The 23222-nt window shown below is 45.6% G+C and overlaps 3 protein-coding genes across 6 annotated transcripts; 2 read left to right on the forward strand and 1 right to left on the reverse strand.

Moving 5' to 3' along the window:
• On the forward strand, positions 2010-7463 carry LOC8073169 (polyamine transporter PUT1). 3 transcript variants are annotated; one of them, XM_021460546.1, is made up of 3 exons: positions 2010-2392; positions 4403-4576; positions 5534-7463. In XM_021460546.1, the coding sequence occupies exons 1-3, from the start codon at positions 2270-2272 to the stop codon at positions 7016-7018; spliced, it is 1782 nt and encodes a 593-aa protein (XP_021316221.1). In that variant the 5' UTR covers positions 2010-2269; the 3' UTR covers positions 7019-7463. The 3 variants fall into 3 exon arrangements, with proteins under 3 accessions (XP_021316221.1, XP_002452695.1, XP_021316222.1); XM_002452650.2 differs by lacking the exon at positions 4403-4576 and having other exon boundaries at positions 2021-2392; XM_021460547.1 differs by lacking the exons at positions 2010-2392; positions 4403-4576 and adding an exon at positions 4585-5364.
• LOC8073874 (ubiquinol oxidase 2, mitochondrial) lies at positions 12519-14347 on the forward strand. The gene is made up of 4 exons (XM_002452651.2): positions 12519-13054; positions 13135-13263; positions 13423-13911; positions 14030-14347. The coding sequence occupies exons 1-4, from the start codon at positions 12692-12694 to the stop codon at positions 14087-14089; spliced, it is 1041 nt and encodes a 346-aa protein (XP_002452696.1). The 5' UTR covers positions 12519-12691; the 3' UTR covers positions 14090-14347.
• On the reverse strand, positions 16450-19776 carry LOC8073875 (myb family transcription factor PHL11). Of its 2 annotated transcripts, XM_021458873.1 has the most exons (7): positions 19570-19776; positions 18903-19365; positions 18427-18503; positions 18231-18288; positions 18044-18119; positions 17172-17241; positions 16450-17076 (listed from the first exon to the last, which is right to left on the reverse strand). In XM_021458873.1, exons 2-7 carry the CDS (start codon positions 19057-19059, stop codon positions 16675-16677), a joined length of 840 nt encoding a protein of 279 aa, XP_021314548.1. In that variant the 5' UTR covers positions 19060-19365; positions 19570-19776; the 3' UTR covers positions 16450-16674. The 2 variants fall into 2 exon arrangements, with proteins under 2 accessions (XP_021314548.1, XP_002454431.1); XM_002454386.2 differs by lacking the exon at positions 19570-19776 and having other exon boundaries at positions 18903-19475.

Consider the following 23222-nt stretch of genomic DNA (forward strand, 5'->3'; position numbering starts at 1 on the left):
TTAATTTTGGCTACTATAATAATTTCTTTGTATTTAACAGTTATTGTTTAGCTATAGACTAAATTGGTTTAAAAGATTTGATTTATAAATTACAGATAAATTATGTAATTAATTATTTTTTATTTATATTTAATGTTTCATACATCTATCGTAATTTTAAAAATTTTGCTAAGTTTTTAGGAACTAAAGCCCCTCGAGATCCTTTGCTTCTCGTCGTCCTCCGTCCTCTCCTCCCTGTGATACCTTTGACTCGTCGGATACTCGGATGCGATGGAGCAGGAGCAGCGCGGTGCGGGTTTGGACGGGAGTATCCATGCAACTGCTCGCTCACGTGCTAGATCTGGCTACAGTGCCAGGAGCCCATGCAGGCACAGGCAACACAGACGAATGAGCCCTCGCCATGCGCACATGCCCTAGATGCTCTTGCTCATCACCATCAGCCTCGCGCGGGCGTCTTGTGCTGTGTGCACCGAGCCACCGAGGTGGGTCAGGGACCAGCAGGCAGCAGCCCAGCGGTCGCCACGAAACTGACCTCCCTTGCTCGGAACCAACATTTTCTTATCTGCATCGCAGACGGGCAAATCCAGCTGATCTCCCTATGGATTACTTAAGTACCGGCGTACTACCGCCGAATCAGTAGCAGGGGAAAATACTGAAAAATGTCGCCGGTCATGTGGCCGATTGCTCCCGACAAAGGCGAGCCTTTTTTCCCCCTCCCAGCCTCCCTGGTGGGCTGGTCAGCAGGCAGAGTGCGCCATTGTTGCTTTTCTCGCCGACGTGTAGTGAGTGTTGGGCTTTGTTTAGTTCCATTCAAAAACTTTTTATCTTATTCTATCAAATATCTAAATATATATATTATTAAATATAGATAAAATAAAAAATAATTACATAGATTAATTGAATTTTGGAAGATAAATTTTTTAAATCTAATTAATCTATAATTAGATACTATTACAGTAATCTATATGTTATTGACGGATTAATTAAATTTAGGACCTGTTCTTTTAATCTGGAATGACTGCCCTGAAACTGTTCCAGCTAGATTGTTAGGTTATTTGTATAGATATAAATTGGTTGGAATAGTTCCTAGTCTCAAAAATCTGGAATGACTGCTCTAAAACTGTTCCAGTTGGATTGTTAGGTTATTTGTATAGATATAGATTGGCTGGAATAGTTCCTAGGCCTTGTTTAGTTCTCAAAAAATTTTGCAAAATTTTTCTGATTCTCCGTCACATCGAATTTTTAGATGCATGCACGGAGTATTAAATATAGACGAAAATAAAAACTAATTGCACAGTTTGGTCGGAATTGACGAGACGAATCTTTTGAGCCTAGTTAGTCTATGATTGAACAATATTTATCAAATACAAACGAAAGTGCTACAGTGTCGGTTTTCCAAAATTTTTTGGAACTAAACAAGGCCCTAGTCTCAAAACCAACAAAAACGAACCAGGGCCTTGTTTACTTTCCAGAAAATTTTGCAAAATTTTTCACATTCCCCGTCACATCGAATCTTTAGACGCATGCATGGAGTATTAAATATAAACGAAAATAAAAACTAATTGCACAGTTTGGTCGAAATTGACGAGACGAATCTTTTGAGTCTAGTTAGTCCATGATTGGACAATATTTGTCAAATACAAACGAAAGTGCTACAGTGTCCATTTCCCAAAATTTTTCGGAACTAAACAAGGCCCAGGTCTTGTGTCATGTTTTCCTAATATATTCTATAATTTATTTTTTATTAGTATTCGAACACCCTATCACACCATCACATGATATTCGATGTAACGCCTAAAGACTTATCGGCTATGAAGTTTTTTTAAAAAAATGGACACTATAGCACTTTCGTTTGTATTTAACAAATATTGTCTAATCATAGACTAACTAAGCTTAAAAGATTGATCTCACAAATTACAGATAAACTATATAATTAATTATTTTTTATTTATATTTAGTGCTATATACATGTATCGCAAGATTTGTTTTGATGAGGAATCTGAAAAATTTTGCAAAACTTTTTTGAGAAGGTCCTTGATTTCTCTTCTCAATCGGCAAACGCGAGGCGCACAACTTCTGCGTGTTTTGGGAACTGAAAAATATCCAGACGTGCAAGACTCTGCTCAAGGCCCTGCTTGACGCTGGGATCGCAAGGAAAGTGACCTGTTGGCTCTTCGCCCCCCAATCTCTCTGCTCAGTACCTATACATCACGTCCACACCGCACGGCGCTGCTCGCGGGAGGAAGAAGCATCGTCCGGAGCTCACGACATGGGCGACGACGTGCGGTCGGAGGTGCCGCTGGCCGTGCTCCAGGACCGCCAGGGCTCGACCTCGACGGCGACGCCACGGCCGGCCGCCGACGCTGGCTCCGGCGACACCGGACAACAAGAGGTGAACTGTCTCGATCTCCCGCGCTCCACCCTTACCTCAGTAGCTGTGTTTGTTTCTTGCTGTATGCACTAGTATGCTTGTATCGCCGGCGTTGATCGGCGGATGAGCTGGCTAGCGCGGTGCAGCCAGCCGGCAGACGAACGGCTGGCTCACCTGGGTCGCCTTGCTTCTTGGGTGTCCCGGTTCGCCAGCCTGCTGCCTGCCTCGCCGCCGGAGAATTCCATCATCTCCGTTGACCTCTCACCTTATCGTCTCGGAGACGAATCTTGACTTCTGAGTTCAGTTCCATTATTATTAGGGCCTTGTTTAGTTTCAAATTTTTTTGCAAAATAGAAATAGTATTAATTTTGTTTGTATTTGATAAATATTATCGAATTATGTACTAACTAGACTTAAAAGATTCGTCTCGTCAATTTCGACCAAACTATGTAATTAGTTTTTATTTTTATCTATATTTAATACTTTATACATGCGTTTAAAGATTTGATGTGATAAGAAATCTGAAAAATTTTGCAAATTTTTTTTGGAACTAAACAAGGCCCAGGAGAAGCTTCATCACTCCGATAAGGCCCCGTGAATTGATAAATGGGCCATATGGTCAAGCCATCCAAAGCCCACGTTTGCCCTGTAGTTTGTAGCTGCAACAAAATATTACAGAGATTGTCATTGCAAATTGCAATGTAGAATTAGGCCTCGTTTAGTATAGCCCAGCATCACTAGTGAGTAAAACAGTTTCATGGGCAGTTTTTTTTAAAAGTTAAGCTATTTTAAAAAAAGTAGTTAGTAAAATTGCTTCATCAACAACTTCATTTATGGCTGAGAAAGAAATGAGGAAAAGAGCTGTAAAAAAAACTACTTTTTTCAGCTTCTCCTCTCTCCATTTCTTTGTGAGCGCATAAAAAGAGCATCTCATAAGTTACTTTGAAAAAAATGTTTGACACAACATCTCATGAAGGTGTGTGATAAAGTTGTGCCAAACAAGCCCTTGGCGTCTCTTAGGTTCAACTACTACTTTATAATATTTTGTTGCGCCTAGAGATTGATCGATGTAGAATGGCATGACAGTGACCGTGTCGCTGAACCACTTCTCCCCCTAGAGCCTAGGGTGCAGTTACAAGCCCCGCGCCTCCACGACGTGCGATAGGAAATCGAAATTCTTACATCACAATCCAACATGCAACAAGTGTGGCCACCCCTGTAGAGGTGGCGCCCAAAGTATTGGGGCGGCGGGACTTTAGTGTGCTCCATTGAGTTTGGGGTTTGCTTAGTTGGCTTTCGCCCAATGAAAATTATGGTATGTCAAAATTTAAGTTTGCTAAAATTATAGGTGTGCAATTGGTTGAGTGGCACAACAATAGTAGACAACAATTTTTTTTCTCCCTTATGCAATTTCTAAGAAGTTTTTAGAAACTTATCAAAACTTTGGCCATGTGTGCCAATTCTTTGACAATGAACCAATCGATGACTAAAAGTTTTGACTTCTTATGAGTTTGGTTGTGAAAAAATTGGAAGCCAGCTAAGCAGCCCCTTTTAAGTGGGTTGACTTCTACGTATAATCTCTACAGGAGAGAAGCCTTGTTTCATATATGAGATGCCTTTAAGGATTAGTATTATAGGGATAATAAGCCGGCCTAAGAGATACTCCATCCTTTCTAAAATAAGCGAGAATACTCCATCCTCGCTTCGAGGAGCATATGAAAACGTAGAAATATTATGACATCAAAATAGATATTATTAGATTAAACATGTACTATCATATATTTTCATACTAAACATATTTAGAGGTTCAAATGTTAATATTATTTTTTCTTAAAAAAAATCTGTTGACACCTTAAAATACAAGTTGAGCATTATTCTGGTACATAAGGAGTATGTTGGAGCATTTCTTCATCTCCTATATTGCTGCTAGTTTCTATAGGCTTAGAAGTTGAATGGAATATGTAGCTATATCTGCTAGAGAAGCTCTCATTATATTGTACACGGTCCACGCTGCACGGCCTTGCTCGCTAGAGGAAGAAGCGTCGTCGGTCCGGAGCTAAGGTCCCAAGGACCATGGGCGAGGGCTACACGCAGTCGGAGGTGCTGCTCGCTGTGCTCCACGATCACCAGCAGGGATCGACGGCGACGTCGCCAGCGACGCCACCGCCTCCCGTGGAGGCTGCCTCGGACACCGGACAACAAGAGGTGAGCACCATGTTCGGCCTCCATCCATCCTTCATCTCACTCTCACCTGACTAGCCGTTTCTTGCGGTATCCTTGTGTTCGCCGCGGCCGATCAGCGAGGGCTCTGCTCTTCGGTAACGGAGGCCGGAACACGGAACGGCTCGCCAGCCTTCCTCACCGCCGAATAAATCCATTTCCGTTGACCCCTCACCTTATCTTCTCCGTAACGAATCTTGACTTCTTCTGAGGCCCAATCGATGATTTTTATTCTTTTCTTTTCCTGTATTTTTGTTTTTATGAGATTTGGAGCAGCTTATTAAGCTCGGTAAGGCTCAGTGAATTAATAAATGGGCCGTATGATAAGCCACTCAAGGCCCACACTTGGTCCAGTTTAACTGCCGTAGCCTTGTCGGCCCAAATAAGACTGGCTTCTCGGTAGTGGACCGGGCACCCATCCCTATATGGCCGTCGTGATTTCGTTACAGGTGTAGCCGGTGCAGGCTGCATGGTCGTCTCTGCGGCGACAGGTGTCACCGGCCGGCCATCACGGCCACCGCCTTCTCTGAACAGAACACCTCCCGCTCGTTCTCACGACAAATTCGTTTCAGGCGAGTAATCCAAGCAGAGTCCTGTTATTTATCGAGGTGTTTGTATACTCCGACTTCTGTAGCATGCATCCGCTTGATCACGATCACAAGCAGCATCAGGAGACGAGTACATGCCCAGTTTCAACGTCTCATCAAAATCTACAAACGTAGTACTATAGATTAGATACATACGACTGACTCAAATAGCTGCTTGTTCTGTTGGTAAATCATCTGTCTCGTTTTCCAATTTGTTACATGTTTCGTGATCATACTAGCATTGGCATGATTTGGTTTGTCATACGATGTGAAGAGTTTCTCTTGTTCTTCTTCTATCTGTAATCCTAACCTGATACGATGGAATCATCTGACGGACCAATCTGATTTTATGCAGAAACTCGCCGCCGAGAACACCGCACCGGCAGCCGGTACCGCTGCAATGGGCGAATGCAGCACGGAGTACAGGGGCCTCCCCGACGCCAATGGCGAGGACGCGGGGTCGGTGCCGGTGCCGGCGGCGCTCCGCAAGGTCTCCATCGTCCCGCTCGTTTTCCTCATCTTCTACGAGGTCTCCGGCGGACCGTTCGGCATCGAGGACAGCGTGGGCGCGGCGGGGCCGCTCCTCGCCATCGTCGGCTTCCTTGCCCTCCCCGTCATCTGGAGCATCCCGGAGGCGCTGATCACGGCGGAGCTGGGCACCATGTTCCCGGAGAACGGCGGCTACGTCGTGTGGGTCGCCTCGGCGCTTGGCCCCTACTGGGGATTCCAGCAGGGGTGGGTGAAGTGGCTGAGCGGCGTCATCGACAATGCCCTGTACCCCGTCCTGTTCCTGGACTACCTCAAGTCTGCCGTGCCGGCGCTGGGCGGCGGCCCGCCGAGGACGTTCGCGGTGCTTGGGCTCACGGCGGTGCTGACGATGCTCAACTACAGGGGGCTCACCGTCGTCGGCTGGGTCGCCATATGCCTCGGGGTGTTCTCCATCCTGCCTTTCTTCGTCATGGGGCTCATCTCGCTGCCAAGGCTCCGGCCGGCCAGGTGGCTGGTGGTCGACCTCCACAACGTCGACTGGAACCTGTACCTCAACACGCTGTTCTGGAACCTCAACTACTGGGACTCCATCAGCACGCTGTCCGGCGAGGTGGAAAACCCCGGCAAGACGCTGCCCAAGGCGCTCTTGTACGCGGTCATCTTCGTGGTGGTGGGTTACCTGTACCCTCTCCTCGCCGGGACCGGCGCGGTGCCGCTGGACAGGGGCCAGTGGAGCGACGGCTACTTCTCGGACCTCGCCAAGCTCCTCGGCGGCGCGTGGCTCATGTGGTGGGTGCAGGCGGCGGCGGCGCTGTCGAACATGGGCATGTTCGTGGCGGAGATGAGCAGCGACTCGTACCAGCTGCTGGGCATGGCGGAGCGGGGCATGCTGCCGGCCTTCTTCGCGCGGCGGTCGCGGCACGGGACGCCGCTGGTGGGCATCCTCTTCTCGGCGTCGGGCGTCCTGCTGCTCTCCTCCCTGAGCTTCCAGGAGATCGTGGCCGCCGAGAACTTCCTCTACTGCTTCGGCATGCTGCTCGAGTTCATCGCCTTCGTGCTCCTGCGCGTGCGCCGGCCCGACGCGCCGCGGCCGTACCGCGTCCCGCTGGGGACCGCCGGGTGCGTCGCGATGCTAGTGCCGCCCACGGCGCTGATCGTGGTGGTGCTGGCGCTGTCGACGCTCAAGGTGGCGCTGGTCAGCCTCGGCGCCGTGGCCGTCGGGCTCGTGCTGCAGCCGGCGCTGCGGTTCGTTGAGAAGAAAGGGTTGCTCCGGTTCGCCGTCAATTCGGACCTGCCGGACATCGGCGTGGGACGTTCACCCGCCTCGGCGGAGGAGCCGCTGGCGCCGTAGCGAAACCGAGATAGATTTGGCAATCGCGACGCAAACTGAAAAAAAAAAAGGGGGTCTAGAATGGTGTTCAGGGGATTGTCTCCGCAATCCGGATGACTGCGAGCTTGAGTTGCTCTGCAACGAGGCAGGACGGTGTGTTCAGCTTGAGGCCTTGTTCACGCCTTGTGTCCTGCAGCATTCACCATGACCCCCGGTTGTAGGTTGTACTTCACGCTGTACTGCTGGAGGCCTTGTCCGATCCGATCTCCTAGTCCTGGAAGAGGCTACCGTTCCAGTAGTCCAGGTCGAGGAAACCCTTCCGTTCCGTGGCAGTTCGGCATAACAACGCTCTGTTGCAAATGCCTATTTTTTTGCGACCAAAGAAAAATTATATTATATGATAGCTGCGCATATCGAAAACATTACAGATGCTTTGGATTACAATATAGTACCTATGCTGTGAAAAGCACAATTCAAAACCTAACATGTTAGATGTTTTGCAGTATGGATGCTTGCATAGTCAAACACTCAGCAAATAGCCTGAGAACAAATACCCAAAGAACGACGGCCAACATTCCAATATGCGGAATTGAGGAACTTCTTCTTTCAAGTGTCGTCCTTCTTTTTCTTTCTGCCACCGAAGAGCGAGGAAAACTAATCTCAAAATTATTCTCTCTAGCCCTTCATTGTGGCTAGATCTAATCATAATAAAACAAAGAAGAGACTAGAGAACATTATTCCATAGCGGCGACATTATCTCTGTCTTGATGTCGCCGTCCGAAAACAAAAGTCTCCATATCGTCATGTTGATGAAGATGTTGACACCGAAGTTGTCGTTCTTATCTTCAACGGAGCCGCCATAGAGAAGACAATTCCACCTCTCTCCTTCGCCGTCGCCGAAGAGGAGAAGAAAAAGATAGAACTCTAATACCAATAAATTTAATATGAAAAAACACTAACTTTAAACTCAATTTATTAAAAAAATTTATTAAAAACAATAGATCCCCACTCCTGGGACCAGCGGCGGCAGCGGCGCTAGGGCAATCACAGCAAGTCACAACAATATTTGCGCTGTGCAATGAATTCTGTTGCAAATGCCTACTGAACGTGTCCAACGTAAAAAAAACTGCACAACAGACATCCAACACAACCAAGGCCCTGTTTAGTTTCCTATCTAAAAAATTTTTATCCATCTTATCGAATCTTTAGACACATGCATGAAACATTAAATTTAGATCAAAAAATAAACTAATTACACAGTTTGATTGAAAATCGCGAGACGAATCTTTGAAGTCTGTTAGTATATGATTAGCCTTAAGTGCTACAGTAACCTACATGTGTGAATGACAGATTAATTATACTTAATAGATTTATCTTACCGTTTCCCGACCAGCTATGTAGTTTGTTTTTATATTAATTTCTAAAAACTCCTTTCGATATCCTTCCGACATATCCGATGTAACACCTAAAATTTTTTTTATCTCCAATCTAAATAGACCAAACCCACACCCCAGGGAGGCAACACGAAGATACACCGCACCTCGATATTTGTTTCCATTATTAACAAACTTTTTTTAGTACACTATATAAAGAGTATCTTCAATAGTTTGGATTTTTTCTTTAGCAATCATAATATTTGCCAACTTTCAAAATAATATGTGAAAACAAAAAAAAAGATCATCTTCAATAGTTTTGTAATTTTAACTTCCCAAATACTTGAATCGTGGACCTATATATTAGCTACATGGTATTTTTTTATTTAATTGTTAAGATTAGTTTATGCTTCCACTCAATTTGTAATAAACACTTTTTTTTTGAAAAAATGACAGGAGTATTCATGAATGCTCACAAACATCACACGCGGCGGCAGCACTGGTAGAGCAGTCAGAGCAGGTAGCCATGATGCTCTGAACTGAACCACAAGCAGACGCGGCCTTGTTTGGATCATTTTTTTTTTAGATTTTGACACTTAGCGTTTTCATTTTTATTTGACAAACATTGTCCAATCATAGATTAACTAAACTTAAAAGATTTATCTTATAATTTACAAACAAACTGTACAATTAATTTTTGTTTTTATTTATATTTAATGCTCCATCCATATACCGCAAAATTCGATATGACGAGAAATTTTTTAAAAAAATTGGTTTTAGGCCCTGTTTAGTTCCCCACCTAAAAAATTTTCATCAATCCCATCAAATCTTTAGACACATGCATTGAATATTAAATGTAGATAAAAAAATAAATTAATTACACAGATTGCTAGAAAATCACGAAACCAACCTTTTAAGCCTATTTAGTTCATGATTAGCTTTAAGTGTTATAGTAACCCACATGTGCTAATAATAAATTAATTATGCTTAATAGATTTGTCTTGCAGTTTCCAAACGAACTATGTAATTATTTTTTATTAGTTTCTAAAAATTTTTCATCTAAGGGCCTTAGAGTGAACTAGTAGGACATCTCGATGCGTGCCGGGGAAGCGCGCTCATATATGCACGTAATTGAGAGATTTTTACCAACTTAGCAAAGATGCCAAATCAGATAGCAAACTATCGTATAGTGTTTTTTCTAGTATGCCAAAAAAAAATTAAGGATGATAAAGTTAAATAATAAACTGTTGGAGATGCTCAAAACTATGCACGAGAAGTTACTCAGTAAAGTTTTAGAATATTTATCAGATAATAATAATAAAAAAATTACAGAAGCTTTTACTATCCACGAGATAAATTTATTAAATTTAATTAACTCGTTATTGGTAACATATTTACTGTAGCATCATATTATCAATCATAGACTAATTAAGTTTAAAAAAATTTGTCGTGCAAATTAGTCACTATCTATATAATTAATTATTTTTTAATTTATATTTAATACCTCATTATGTGTCCAACATCCTATGGCCTTGTTTAGTTTCGGAAAAATTTCGGATTTCGCTACTGTATCACTTTCGTTTTTATTTGACAAATATTGTCCAATTATAAACTAACTAGGATCAAAAGATTCGTCTCGCGATTTACAGACAAACTATATAATTAGTTTTTGTTTTCGTTTATATTTAATGCTTCATGCATGTGTCGCAAGATTCGATGTTACGGGGAATCTTGAAAACTTTTTGAATTTTGGGGTGAACTAAGGCCTTGTTTAGTTCCTAGAAAATTTTGCAAAATTTTTCACATTCCCCGTCACATCGAATCTTTAGACGCATGCATGGAGTATTAAATATAAATGAAAATAAAAACTAATTGCATAGTTTGGTCGAAATTAAGGAGACAAATTATTTGAGCCTAATTAGTGTATGATTGGACAATATTTATTAAATATAAACGAAAATACTACAATGTCAATTTCCCAAAATTTTTCAGAACTAAACAAGGCCTAAACAAGGCCTATGTGTTAAACACCTTATCATTCCCCACCTACCTCCATTCCCTCTCACAAGTCTGTCACCAGTCACGACCACATGGCACATGCCAGGGTAGCTCCAGGCGACCAGGGCCTTGTTTAGTTTCGAAAGGTGAAAAGTTTTCGATACTGTAGTATTTTCGTTTATTTATGACAAATATTATTTAATTATGGACTAATTAGGATTAAAAGATTCGTCTCGTGATTTACAACTAAACTGTGTAATTAGTTTTTAATTTCGTCTATATTTAATGTTTCATACATGTGTTACAAGATTCGATGTGACGGAAAATCTTGAAAACTTTTTGGTTTTCAGGATGAACTAAACAAGGCCACGCGCCATGCTCATGCTCGCTTGTGACTTTTCTGCCCTATGCTCGCGCTCCTGCCGTCCTGTGTTGTCGCCGTCATCGGGATGAAAATGGTCGGGAATGATCGGGAAAAAAGAGTAAACTGTTTTCAAAGCCTTCTTTAGTTCCCAATTTTTTTATGGGCTCCTATAGTATTTTTATTTTTATTTGACAAAAATTGTTTATATGCTCAAAACCTTGTTTAGTTTATTCTAAATTTTATTTTTTTAAAATTTACTGTCACATCGAATTTTACGATACATATATAGAGTATTAAATATAAATAAAAATAAAAACTAATTACATAATTTATCTGTAAATCACGAAACAATTCTTTTAAATCTAGTTACTTTATAATTAAATAATATTTGTTAAATAAAAATGAAAATACTACAGTATCAAAATAAAAAAAATTAGATCGAAACGAGGCCTAACCAGCACTGTGGTAGTGTGGTGCGAGTAGTGGCTCTAGAGTGTTGGGACCACATCTGGTTCATGTGTTTGGCTTTTCTCTCAAAGCACATGCAACTTGGGTTGAGTAACGGTGATTTTAACCCATAGGACAAACGTGGATGGTCACCTTTTTCCAGGCAAAGGCTGCTAGGTGCCCGCGTTGTGCTTGCCCTGAGAAGATGAGAGTCGAAATTATCTCTCCATTGTTTTTAAGGCCGTGTTTAGATAAAAAAGTTTTTAGATTTTTGATATTGTAGCATGTTTATTTTTATTTGATAAATATTGTCCAATCATAAAGTAACTAGGCTTAAAAGATTAATCTCACGATTTACAAGCAAACTGCGCAATTAGTTTTTGTTTTCATCTATATTTAATGCTTCATGCATATGCCGCAAGATTCGATGTGACGAGGAATTTTGAAAAGTTTTTAGTTTTTGAAGTCAACTAAATAAGGTCTTAGTTTCTCAAGGAAAAAATTTCACTATACTGTAGCATTTTGTTTGTTTGTGGTAATTATTGTCCAAACATAAATTAACTAGGCTCAAAAGATTCGTCTCGTAAATTCCGATTAAACTGTGTAATTAATTTTTATTTTCATCAATATTTAATACTCTATACATGTGTCAAAAGATTCGATATGATGAGAAATTTTTTAAAAAAATGTATTTTGTATTTTGGGTGGAATTAAACAAGGCCTAAAAAACAAAGCTACTCCGTACTATCTAACACCTCTATAGCAGCCGCCTCACGTCATAAAGCGATGGCTCCGGATTTTTTTTTCAGCTTAGCAGCCGGAATTATCATGACAGGCGGGCCCAGCTTGGATTTGCACTCATCATCCGTCGCATAAGAGCAGGTACAATAATAGCCTTATAAAGGCACTCACGATGCAAGACTCTATCATAGAGTCGAAGACACTTAATTATATATTATTTATGGTATTTTGTTGACGTGGCAACATATTTATTCAAGAAAGAGTTAGAAAAAATAAGATTCCAAGTCCACATTGTTCGAGGTAATAAATAACTTTAAACTCTATGATAGAGTCTGCATTATGAGTACCCTAACCAAGCTAATGCTGATATATAGGAAAAAAGAAAGAAAATAGCTTAACTCTTATGTAAACATCAAACTAGACACGGATACATAGATAATGATAGGTCTAAATAACAAATGTTATAAAAAAATAGAAAAATATATTTAAAAATAAATATAAAATAATTTATTGTATAACTTGATTCTAATCACTTAACTCATAACCAAACATTTCTTTTCTATTATTGACCTTGTTCTAAAGAAGCACTCCCAAAATTGGGGACATCTGCTGCCACTGCGAGGCTGCGATCGCGGAGTCGCGAGCGACCACGTGCTCACAATATCCGACAACACTAGCAGCGAGCCAGCGAAGCAAGCAGAGCACTTTCTAGAGAAATCCTTCATCCACCCTTCACCAGTTCACCGCACCAGTGGCCGGCGTCCGGCGACGATGAGCACCCGCGCCGCAGGATCCGTCCTCCTCCGCCACCTGGGCCCGCGCGTCTTCGGCTCGGTTTCCTCCTCTCCCGCGGCTGCGCCGCCGAGGCCACTGCTGGCCCTGGCCGGCGGCGGGGAATGGCGCGGGGCGGCCGTGTGGGTGCGGCTGTTGTCCACCTCCGCCGCCGAGGCGAAGGAGGAGGCGGCGGCGTCCAAGGGGAACGCAGGAAGCACCGCGGCGGCGAAGGCGGAGGCGGTGGAGGCCGCTAAGGAGGGAGACGGAAAGAAGGACAAAGTGGTGAGCAGCTACTGGGGCGTCGCGCCGTCGAAGCTGATGAGCAAGGACGGCGTCGAGTGGAGGTGGTCTTGCTTCAGGGTAAGTAGCGCACCGACTAAAGGCCGCGCTTTTCGCTGACCGGCGTCTCAGTTGTCGTGTCTGGTGTGCTAATTTTGCAGCCATGGGAGGCGTACAAGCCGGACACCTCGATCGATCTCACCAGGCACCACGAACCCAAGGTGCTGCTCGACAAGATCGCCTACTGGACCGTCAAATTGCTGCGCGTGCCTACCGACATATTCTTCCAGGTGACCCCTGCTCGTCCCTCCCATTTCCTTGGAACATCCATGCCAGTCTCCAACAAAACGGGGCAGAGTTCATTCAAAAACAAAACGGGCCAGATTAACCCTGAAGAATTCTATCTTCCTGAGTAGTATTTTGCTAACATGGAGAGTTAATTGGCGCAGAGGAGGTACGGCTGCCGCGCCATGATGCTGGAAACGGTGGCGGCGGTGCCGGGGATGGTGGGCGGCATGCTGCTGCACCTGCGCTCGCTCCGCCGCTTCGAGCACAGCGGCGGCTGGATCCGGGCGCTGCTGGAGGAGGCGGAGAACGAGCGCATGCACCTCATGACCTTCATGGAGGTGGCCAAGCCCAAGTGGTACGAGCGCGCGCTCGTCCTCGCCGTGCAGGGCGTCTTCTTCAACGCCTACTTCCTCGGCTACCTCATCTCCCCCAAGTTCGCGCACCGTGTCGTCGGCTACCTCGAGGAGGAGGCCATCCACTCCTACACCGAGTACCTCAAGGACCTCGAGGCCGGCAAGATCGAGAACGTCCCCGCGCCGGCCATTGCCATCGACTACTGGCAGCTCCCAGCTGATGCGACGCTCAAGGATGTGGTTGTCGTGGTGCGCTCCGACGAGGCGCACCACCGCGACGTCAATCACTTTGCGTCGGTATGTGCACTCCGATCCGTTGGCAAGGACAAGATTGCCTCTACCAAATCTTAGATGATTCAAACGAAGTATTACATATGTGGTGTCTGAACTGAATTCCTTTGCTTCTGATGTGCAGGACATTCATTTCCAGGGTATGCAGCTCAAGGAGACACCTGCGCCGATTGAATACCATTGAACAATCTGGATGCTTGAGAATTCCAGTTCTTCATTTTTACTAGATGTAGGTTGATGCTTGAGAAATAAAATCCCTGGCTGCTATGAGTAGCAAAGATCTCGTGGGTTGTTCCTAATCTTTTACGTGTGTGTTTGTAAGTAGAGATTCAGACATTGATACGTGCTTGACGCTGGAGCTCACTGAATCTTCTCCTGAACGTACCATTGATTTGGTTGGTTCCGCATTTCTGCTGTTTGATCTGAACCTTGTTTTCGGAAACATTTTATTTTCCAGTGGCCACTTCCCGCCAGGATAGTGTTGTTTAGCAGCTAAATGCAAGGACCTGTTTGGTTCTCCTTGTTAAACTTTAGCTAGCTAAAACTATTTTAATTACTCTTGGGTGACTAATGAGACTAAACTATTTTAGCTCTTTTTAATCAATGTGTTTGGAATTTTAGCTACTAAAGTGACTAAAATTTAGCAAGGGAAGCCAAACATGGCCTAAATACGACTGAATGGCATTTCCTGTTACCATGCCACGCTGTTCATTTCTGGGTGTAGACTAAGGGGGTGTTTGGGATTACTCCACAAACTCAATCGTGGAGCAGCTCTACAAAAAACTAGAGTTTGAGGAGTAACTCTTTGTGCTCTCGTAACTCCACCCTTTTTTTCTCGAACTGAGTGCGTGGAGCTAAAACCATTTGGCTAAAAAACATGGAGTGGAGCTGAAAAACATGTAGCGGAGCTATACCTGGGCAACGGGCCGGCCCGGCCCGGCCCGGCACGACACCGGGCCGGCCCGGCACGACACCGGGCCGGCCCGGCACGTTGCCTAACGGGCCGAGGGGGGCCGTCGTGCTCTGCGGGCCGTGCCTTACCGGCCTGCGGGCCTGACCTCAGGCCCAGGCACGGGCCCGTGGGCCTTTTTGCGTACCGGGCGGGCCCGTCAGGCCGGGCCAGCCCATAGCCCGTTGAACAATAAGATATCAATAAACACAGATTTAAAAGCATATTTCAAACACATTCATCAATTCATCACTTCATCAGTATAAATAACACACTCAAATACATATGACATATGTAGAGAATAGATTTAGATATCAAAATGAGTTATTTTATACAATGTTGTTATTTGGCGGGCCGGGCCGGGCCGGCCCGCGGGCCTGAAGTGCGGCCCAAGCACGGCCTGCAGCCCCGTGCCGTGCCAGCCCGGGCCCAATGACCTTCGGGCCGGGCCGGGCTAGGGTCGGGCCAAAATGACGGGCTTCGGGCCGTGCTCACGGGCTCGGGCTGCATGCCCAGGTATAAGCGGAGCAGTCCCAAACATCTCCTAAAAACCGGCTTGTAGATCTCTCGCTCTTGCGAAAAAGCAGTTGGAGGAGGAGCCATGCCAAATAGGCACTAAGGCCTTGTTTAGTCCTTTTCGAAATGTTTTCGCGATACTGTAGCACTTTCGTTTGTTTGTGGTAATTATTGTCCAATCATGGACTAACTAGGCTCAAAAGATTCGTCTCGTAAATTTCGACTAAATTGTGCAATTAGTTTTTATTTTTGTTTATATTTAATACTTCATGCATGTGTCTAAAGATTCGATGTGATGAGGAATCTTGAAAAATCTTTGGATTTTGGGTGGAAGTAAACAAGGGCTAAACAAAACTAGTAAGGTTACCAAACAGGTGTGAGTACTTGCTTTTTATGTTATTTTTTCTTTTAATTGAGAATATCTTTTTAATAGTTTTATTTGTTTCTTTAATTATATTTTCTCTCTATCTGCTTCTGTTGCATCAGTCGACATGAACTCTACGAAGTATATAGCTATCATGCATTCATCGATTCCTTAACTATTGTCACCTTCCTCTGTTCTTTTTGTCTCTCACTTGTCACCTCTATCATGTGGCCGTGAAATTTTCTACCTAGGCTAAATCAAAGGTGGACCAAATTTCTCTTGGTGCTATCCAAGTCACCTACAAATTGTTCGGTTCCTTATTCCTGTTATCAATTTAAATTTTCTAATCATTTTTTATCTTCTCTTCTTCTCTAGTAAATTCATAGTTGCCATGTTGCCATGCTGCAAGTCTACCTTTATATCGACCATGCTGTGATTTTTGTTTGTGACCATCTTCATTAAGAAAAAAAAGATTTGTACCTCTTGTCAGTATCGCACGCATAAACATTGGAGAATGAATGGGTTGCACTAAGTTATCAAAAGCCAATATAGAGGCTCCGAGGTCGGATTTTTATATCCATTATCTAAAAAATCAAAATCCAATATACTTTATTTGATTTTGTTATAACACTGGCCGTCCTAACACATTTTTTTCTTAGGTTACATTTTTTTGGATTCATATTGTAATTTTTAGACCATTTCAACGACGTATGGCTCATTTTAACACTGTTGTATAGATGCCTGAAATAGAAGTATAAAGATCTTGTATAAGATTAGCTACGCTTATTCGGAGCCTCTCACCAAATTTTACATTAGCAATATGCTGGCCATCACCGTAAACAAAGCATCCTCAGGGACCAGGATGGCCGAAAGAATTTCTCACAAACACAAGGGCAACCCTTAGGTTAAACTATAGCCGTCGCCTTTCTACTGAACTGTTTTACCTCATGTGCTGATTCATCTTCAGATCCGCCGAAGCCCGGTGATCGTACCCTCCTCTAATGTTCAGGTCCAGCAGCAGCAGCCCTTCATCCGTCGCGCACTTGACATCGTCCCTGTCCTGAACTCCATGGTGGTACAGCTGAAATCCAAGATTATTGCTCGCTCTGAGGCCGTCCTCGGACATGGCTTTCGCCAGCTCGCCATTTTTCTGCTCGCACACTTGGGTCACGTTGTCCATGAACCCTGAGAGCGCGAGGTTGAAGTCCGTCAGCTGTGACCTGGTTGCTTCTAGATTTGCGCCTCCGGTTGCGTCGTAGGAGAGGTTGCTCTGGGCTTTCTCGAGTATCGTCTGCAGATATTTGCCTTGCGCCTCGATCCGCATTTGCAGCTTCTTCTGAACCTGCATGTGGAAAACAAATCAAGAGGTCAAAATCTTGTATTCGTGACTGCAGTAGTTGCAGTGGCAGAGAAGGTTTGAGGGTAGTCTAGTCTAACCTCGAGCTGTTCGTGCAGTTTCCTTTGGACTTCAATTTGGTACTTCAGCGCATCCGCAAGTGGCGTTTCTCTGATGCATGTTCAGGAATTGATAAGGCAACCGGAAATAGGAGAATCATAACCGAGATGAAGAATGATGTAAATCCACACAAATTGAAACCATTTGGAAACAGTTCTTTTTTTTTTTCCTAAAAAGAGGTAGTTCAAACATCACATAGCTTCAGTTGGGTAACAGAAATACCGAAATAGGCCGATTCTGGAATCCTAATCCAGCATTTAACTTATATCACTTCACTAGCCGCTCTTTCTAGATTGTTTTTTATAACATTATAAAAACTGCTTATGCAACTTATCAATCAACTAATCAACGCCGGAACTCCAGCAGGCTTTGATAAACTCAAATATTCCCTTGTCACATCAACGTCCCTTTTTTTTCTGCGAGGTCAACGTCTCCCTTTCGAATGACTCCGACTTCTCAATCATTAGCCGACCAGTATAGTTTAAATTAAACAAGCACGTCTTGTTTAGGAATTTGGAAGGCATTTATCTTTTATAAGAATTGACCACAAGTATCTAAATTACCGATAGTATGATCTACATAGCTTTTTTTTCAACAAAAAATAGCACGATCTGCTGCTGCTATTTCGTTCAATTGTACTCCTACTTTTCATGTTCATCAGTCCTTTTGACACCAGCCTTTTAGTTTCACACTTTCACTGATGCAACAGAATCGAGTTAACTAGATTGTTACTACTGAAGGCAAATGCTTGTTCTTCAGACAACATGGCGACGCTGTTAAGCAGACACGCATGAATCTATGTACTGCTTCTAAAGGAAGCATGCAGGATTGGATTTTGACACCCACTACTCACCCCGTATTGTTACTGGCCGTAGATGGAATGCTAGGAGGTACTGGTGTGGAGAAATTGATGCCCTGCGCCGCGAATGCTGTGAGGATAGAGAGCAAAAAGAAAATGTAAGATTTGGAAAAGAATCTTTATGTTATCCTTGCTCAATTTTAGCAGTTTGTATTAGTATTCGTATTTGCAAGGTACATACCCCCTCTGCTGGCTTCCAAACCTGTGTCTTTCTTGCTCTGCTTTCCAAGCCTGTATTTCTGCGCACAAGACATCGATCATCGTCACCAACAAGACAACAAGGACGAGACATCACCGGAGAAAGCGATACATGGACAACATTTGTTTATCTACACATGAATTTGGAGAGAAGAGATCGAAGTACTAGGTGGTGGTACCTGGAGGTGACTCTTCAAGTGGTACAAAGTGAGCCCTTTCATTCCCATCAGCCTCAGCACTGACTTGGGCGTCGCCTCTGTTGTCGCGCGCAGCATAATCAAGTAGAAAACGATGTCAGATTCAGAAACCCCAAAACAGGATCACAACCAGGATCCAAAAAAAGGATCTAATATAGTACATGATCAGTAAAAAAACATTATCAGTGAAGCTAGCAATCGGCGGAACACTATACATGGTCACCATGTAGTATAGATGCAGTTAGATGATCAAGTGTTTTTGGAATCTTTGCGCATGCTCCAATCAACGAGAGCAGATGGGTTCGAAGCTGGAGCATGCATGCTGCTGTTAAGCTTTTACTGTTGCAACGACCTGATGGGAGCTTTGGGCTGTGTCGAACTGATGGTGCATGGCATGGCATGGTAGCAGTAGTACAAGAAGAGAGCAGGCAAGCAGTAGAGGGAGTGCGGGTACTCACTGTCGGGCCCGCCGAGCTTGGTGACGGCCTCGACGAAGCGCTCGTGCAGGTCGGGCGTCCACCGCAGCCGCGGCTTGGGGTCCCGCGACAGCACCACCCCGCCCATCGGCCCAGCGCCGCCGTACCCGGCCCTCTCCATCCCCTCGAACATGCTCATCGATCGCGTGGCCTGCCTGCTTGTGTGATGTCCCTCGGCCTCCTAGCTATCTCCCCGCGGCCGGGGCCGGCTTGTCGATCACCGCGCAGCTGGTGGTTCGCCGCGCGAGAAACAGCTAGCAGCTCGAGCTGCAACTAGCTAGCAAGCAGCTCGCGCAGGCACACGCACGCACGTCCGCTGCAGCTTGCGGCTAGCTAGAGGCAAGCTGCCTGCCGCACGGCGCGGTGTGAATCTGGTGCGCTCGGGGCCGGGGCGAGGAGGAGAAGGTAGCGTAGGATTTCGGCGAAGCCCGAGGCGGATTCCGGCCTGACGGGAATGTGCTGCGATGAGTGTCGCGTTCGAAAGCTGGGCGGAGAGACAGAGATAGAGAGAGAGAGGAGGAATATGTAGGAGACGGCTAGAGAGAGAGAGAGAGAGAGAGAGAGAGAGAGAGAGAGAGAGAGAGAGAGAGAGAGGAGCGCATCGGCATCGGCATCGCCCGCCATGCCATCATAATCATCCTGTACTCACCTCACCCTCACTCATGTGTGCGCGGAATCTCGGGGAGCCTTGTGCCGGAACAGAGCTAACAAACGCCAAGGACGCCGGCCCAACCGGGGCGCGCCGCGTGGACACCGCCGCCGCCCGGGAGCGGAAGCGGAGTCGTCGGCACCGCGCTCCCGCGGCCGTCAGATGGTGCCCATGCGAAGACGACCCACGCTCACGCGCGTTCGATTCGCCGGCCGTCTCTCTTTCTCTCTTTGGGGTTCAGACACAAGGGAGGGAGGGCGCGGGAGGCGGGACAGGACAGGCCAAGGGGCATGTGCGGCGGCGCGCCACGTGGACGCCGGCCCCCGACAAGAGCGGAGCTGGCATGTGTGCGTGCCGTGTCTTCCGGTCGTAGGCCAGAGAAGCTGTCTGATCGCTGCTAGATTTGCTTCGACAACCAATTCTGAATTCTGTGCAGTGCACTGTACGTGCGTAGGCGTAGGCGCGGCATGCCGCCATGTGCCCACTCCCACCCCCGGCGGCCGGCGGTCAATGCGCAGGCGGGCGGCTACCGGAGCCGCCGGCCGGGAGCACGGGATCAAGAACGGCTCGTCGACTGCATATACCGGTGCCAACCGAGGTGAACGAACGCGACGGGATTTTATTAACGGCTCGCGAGAACGATCGGGACTATGCGCGTCAGTGGATATGCCAATGCCATGGCGATGGAATGGCTGATCGATGGATCGACGATGATAGCGAGAGCTGCGCACGGCCTTTGCCGATGGAGGATTGGTGGAGGGGAATTATTCCGGCGCGCGAGAACGGCCGAGAGAGGGACGCGGGGAGATGTTGCCGGTGGGCGTCGCGTGGCCCCGGACGGGAGCGGGAATATTCGTGGGCGCCAACTTGGCCGTGACCGCCGCCCCACCCGCCCTCCGTTCGTCGCCGCTCGCCCAATTTGCCACTCTCGCTTTTTTTCGCCTTGCCGTTTCCTCGATCGGCTGGCCCGGCCGGAGCCGAGCCGGCGCGCGGGTTTAGGTGGGCGCGTCAGCGTGATCTCTGGCTATCGGAGCTCGATCGATCGGTGCACCGACGGTTACAAAGTCCCGCTGATCATGATGCACGGACCACCTCCGATCAAACGGCAGCTTGATCAGAAAAGAGCACGCCACGGAATTAATCTGCTTCAGCCGTGCTGGATCCGTGATGTTCATTTCGTGTGTGCGACTACTGGAGACTGTGATGTGCTTCACGGCATGATTGTACGTCACATGGACAGGGGTTAGCTCTCATCTGAACCACTACAAAATGAGTCGTGCCTGCTCCCTAATATAAATATGAATAGTATAAATTAATTGATCCTTGTACTGATGTACCCTGTACATGATCAGACAAAGGGATCCGAGGCGTGGAATTTTTAAAAACAGGCGGCTTAATTGGAGTCAATTAGGTGCCAGTGAATTGAAGGCGGTAGAGAGATTGAAAGAGTAATTGTACGTAGAAAATGGCACTCCCATGTCTGGGACTACTGCAGGTCAGCTTGAGCCTTGAGGTTGAAAGATTCTTCTTTGGGGCCGGGGCAGCATGTAGATTTGAGAAGCTAGCTAGTAGCTATCCTACGATTCGTTTGTCTTTGTTCGCATTTCCACTCTATCCCTCTACCCTACCCTAAAGTGAACGGCTTTCCGCGAGCATCGCATGCTTAGGTTTCAGTTTTGGGTCTGGAATCGTATGCTTAAAGTTGAAGGGGATGGAACCATTTCGATCAGTCGCTAGCGTGTCAGTAGCATCAAGTCGTGTTTAACTGTTTATTATGTAGTTGTACGGAGGAGTGGTTTTTTGTTGATAGCTCAAACCAACCCAGTTCACAGCCGTCGTGTGAGTTCTGGAGGCACCTACTCAGTAACATGCTGCGACTACTAGATGACAGGACAGGGAGGCCACCGAACGAATCAGCCCCCGGCCGGGTACGCCGTACGCGCGCATGCCTGTGCTGTGCCTCGCGGCGCGACACAGGACAGCGGCGCACCGCGCGAACAAAAACCACGGCCGGCCGTTCCACTTCCACATGAGCCGAGGAGCGCGCGCATATGCGGAGCGACCGGCGGCTTTGTATTGACGAGATCACATGCCGCTGGCCGTGTCCTAGCAGGAGAGGGGGATCCGAGAACGCGCGCATGCCTAGTCGTCTTGTTGGTTGTTGGGTGGTGGCGCGGCAGCGAGCCAGGGCGATGAGCTGTGCGGCCGTCGGAGCGGAACACGCGGAATCTCTCGTGCTCGCCACTACTATCTTGTTACCGCGCCACCGCTCGGCTCTCGTCCGGTTCCGGGCGGGCGAACCGGCAAAGCCTGCCTGGCGCTGGGCGCCTCGGCGGGGTGCGCACCTGCGCAACGCGACAAAGGGAGTGTCAGAATCTCAATCCGTGGTCCACATGAAAGCACTGTTCCTTCTACGGACCCCTACAGTAACACAACGGAGCGGCCTTGTGTAGTTGTGATTTTTTTGGGTACGTTAACATTTTGTTTTTATTTGGTAATTATTGTTTAATCAATGACTAACTAAGTTTATCAGATTTATCTCGTGATTTATAGGCTGTGCAATTAGTTTTTATTTCTGTTTATATTTAATGTTTCCCGCATGTGTTTTTTTAGTGAACTAAACAAATATAGAACTTACTTTAGACAGATCTTTACAGAAGGAGAAGAAAAATGTTGAGAGAGATTGACAATGTAAGATTTTTATTTCTTACTTTACAGCTAGATGCCAATGGTACCCATAGTTCTTTACCTCTTATTAGGCATTCAGGAGTCAACCTTGGTGGTTATTTTGTTAGACGAAGGAAAACCCTTCTTTTTTTGAGAGCATATAAAACAACATACAGTGCTGATAATGGCTTCTTCCAAAGCCGCCACTGAACTTAAATTTCCTTCGGTTCTGGATGAATTGGTCTCGTTACACCTGCATCCTCAGTTGAATCATTCTGGATGCAAGCGCGCAATTCTCTACATTCTATACTTTTGGAGTGTGGAATTGGTCATGTTTATGTAATGTTAAGGGAAACATAAATAAAGAAATTGACATGATATTCCATTGTCTAACACAGGATCTCTTGATGTTGCAACCAAAATCACAAATTACAATTTGCAAAACAAATGGTTGTCTTGACTTACAATAATTTGCAAATCAGATTGCCCCTCTTGATGCATCCAACCGACAAATATTCCATTAAAAATTGCAAAAATTTTTGCTGTCTTGATTTACAAATAATTGACACATCAAACGGGCGCTCTTGATGTTCCAACCAAAAGGGGGAAAACATTATACTTCGCTGTACATCGAGTGGTGCTAGTGGCCGGCATACACATGACAGGACAAGTAAAAAAAAATGTTAACAAAGGCTAGGGGCAGTATATCTTATCTGCACTTCTGATTTCTGAAGTCACAGAGTCTGTAATTCAATCTCTGAGGTTCAAGTTCCTGTGTCATTGCAGATAACATCTACGTGTCATTGATTTCTGACCCTCCTGAAGCTACCGACGAAAATACGAGGTGTCAGATTTAGTTCTTTACTCCAAGATCACCAACAGATAGTGTTTGTACTGAGCAATTGAGCAATGAGCATACCAAAGAATGATGCATGACGACTGCAGTGCTCCCACACGCCATCTGGTAAGTAGATGTCATCTGTATT

Source organism: Sorghum bicolor, chromosome 4 (genome assembly GCF_000003195.3).
Source record: "Sorghum bicolor cultivar BTx623 chromosome 4, Sorghum_bicolor_NCBIv3, whole genome shotgun sequence".
In the NCBI taxonomy this organism is placed as follows: domain Eukaryota; kingdom Viridiplantae; phylum Streptophyta; class Magnoliopsida; order Poales; family Poaceae; genus Sorghum; species Sorghum bicolor.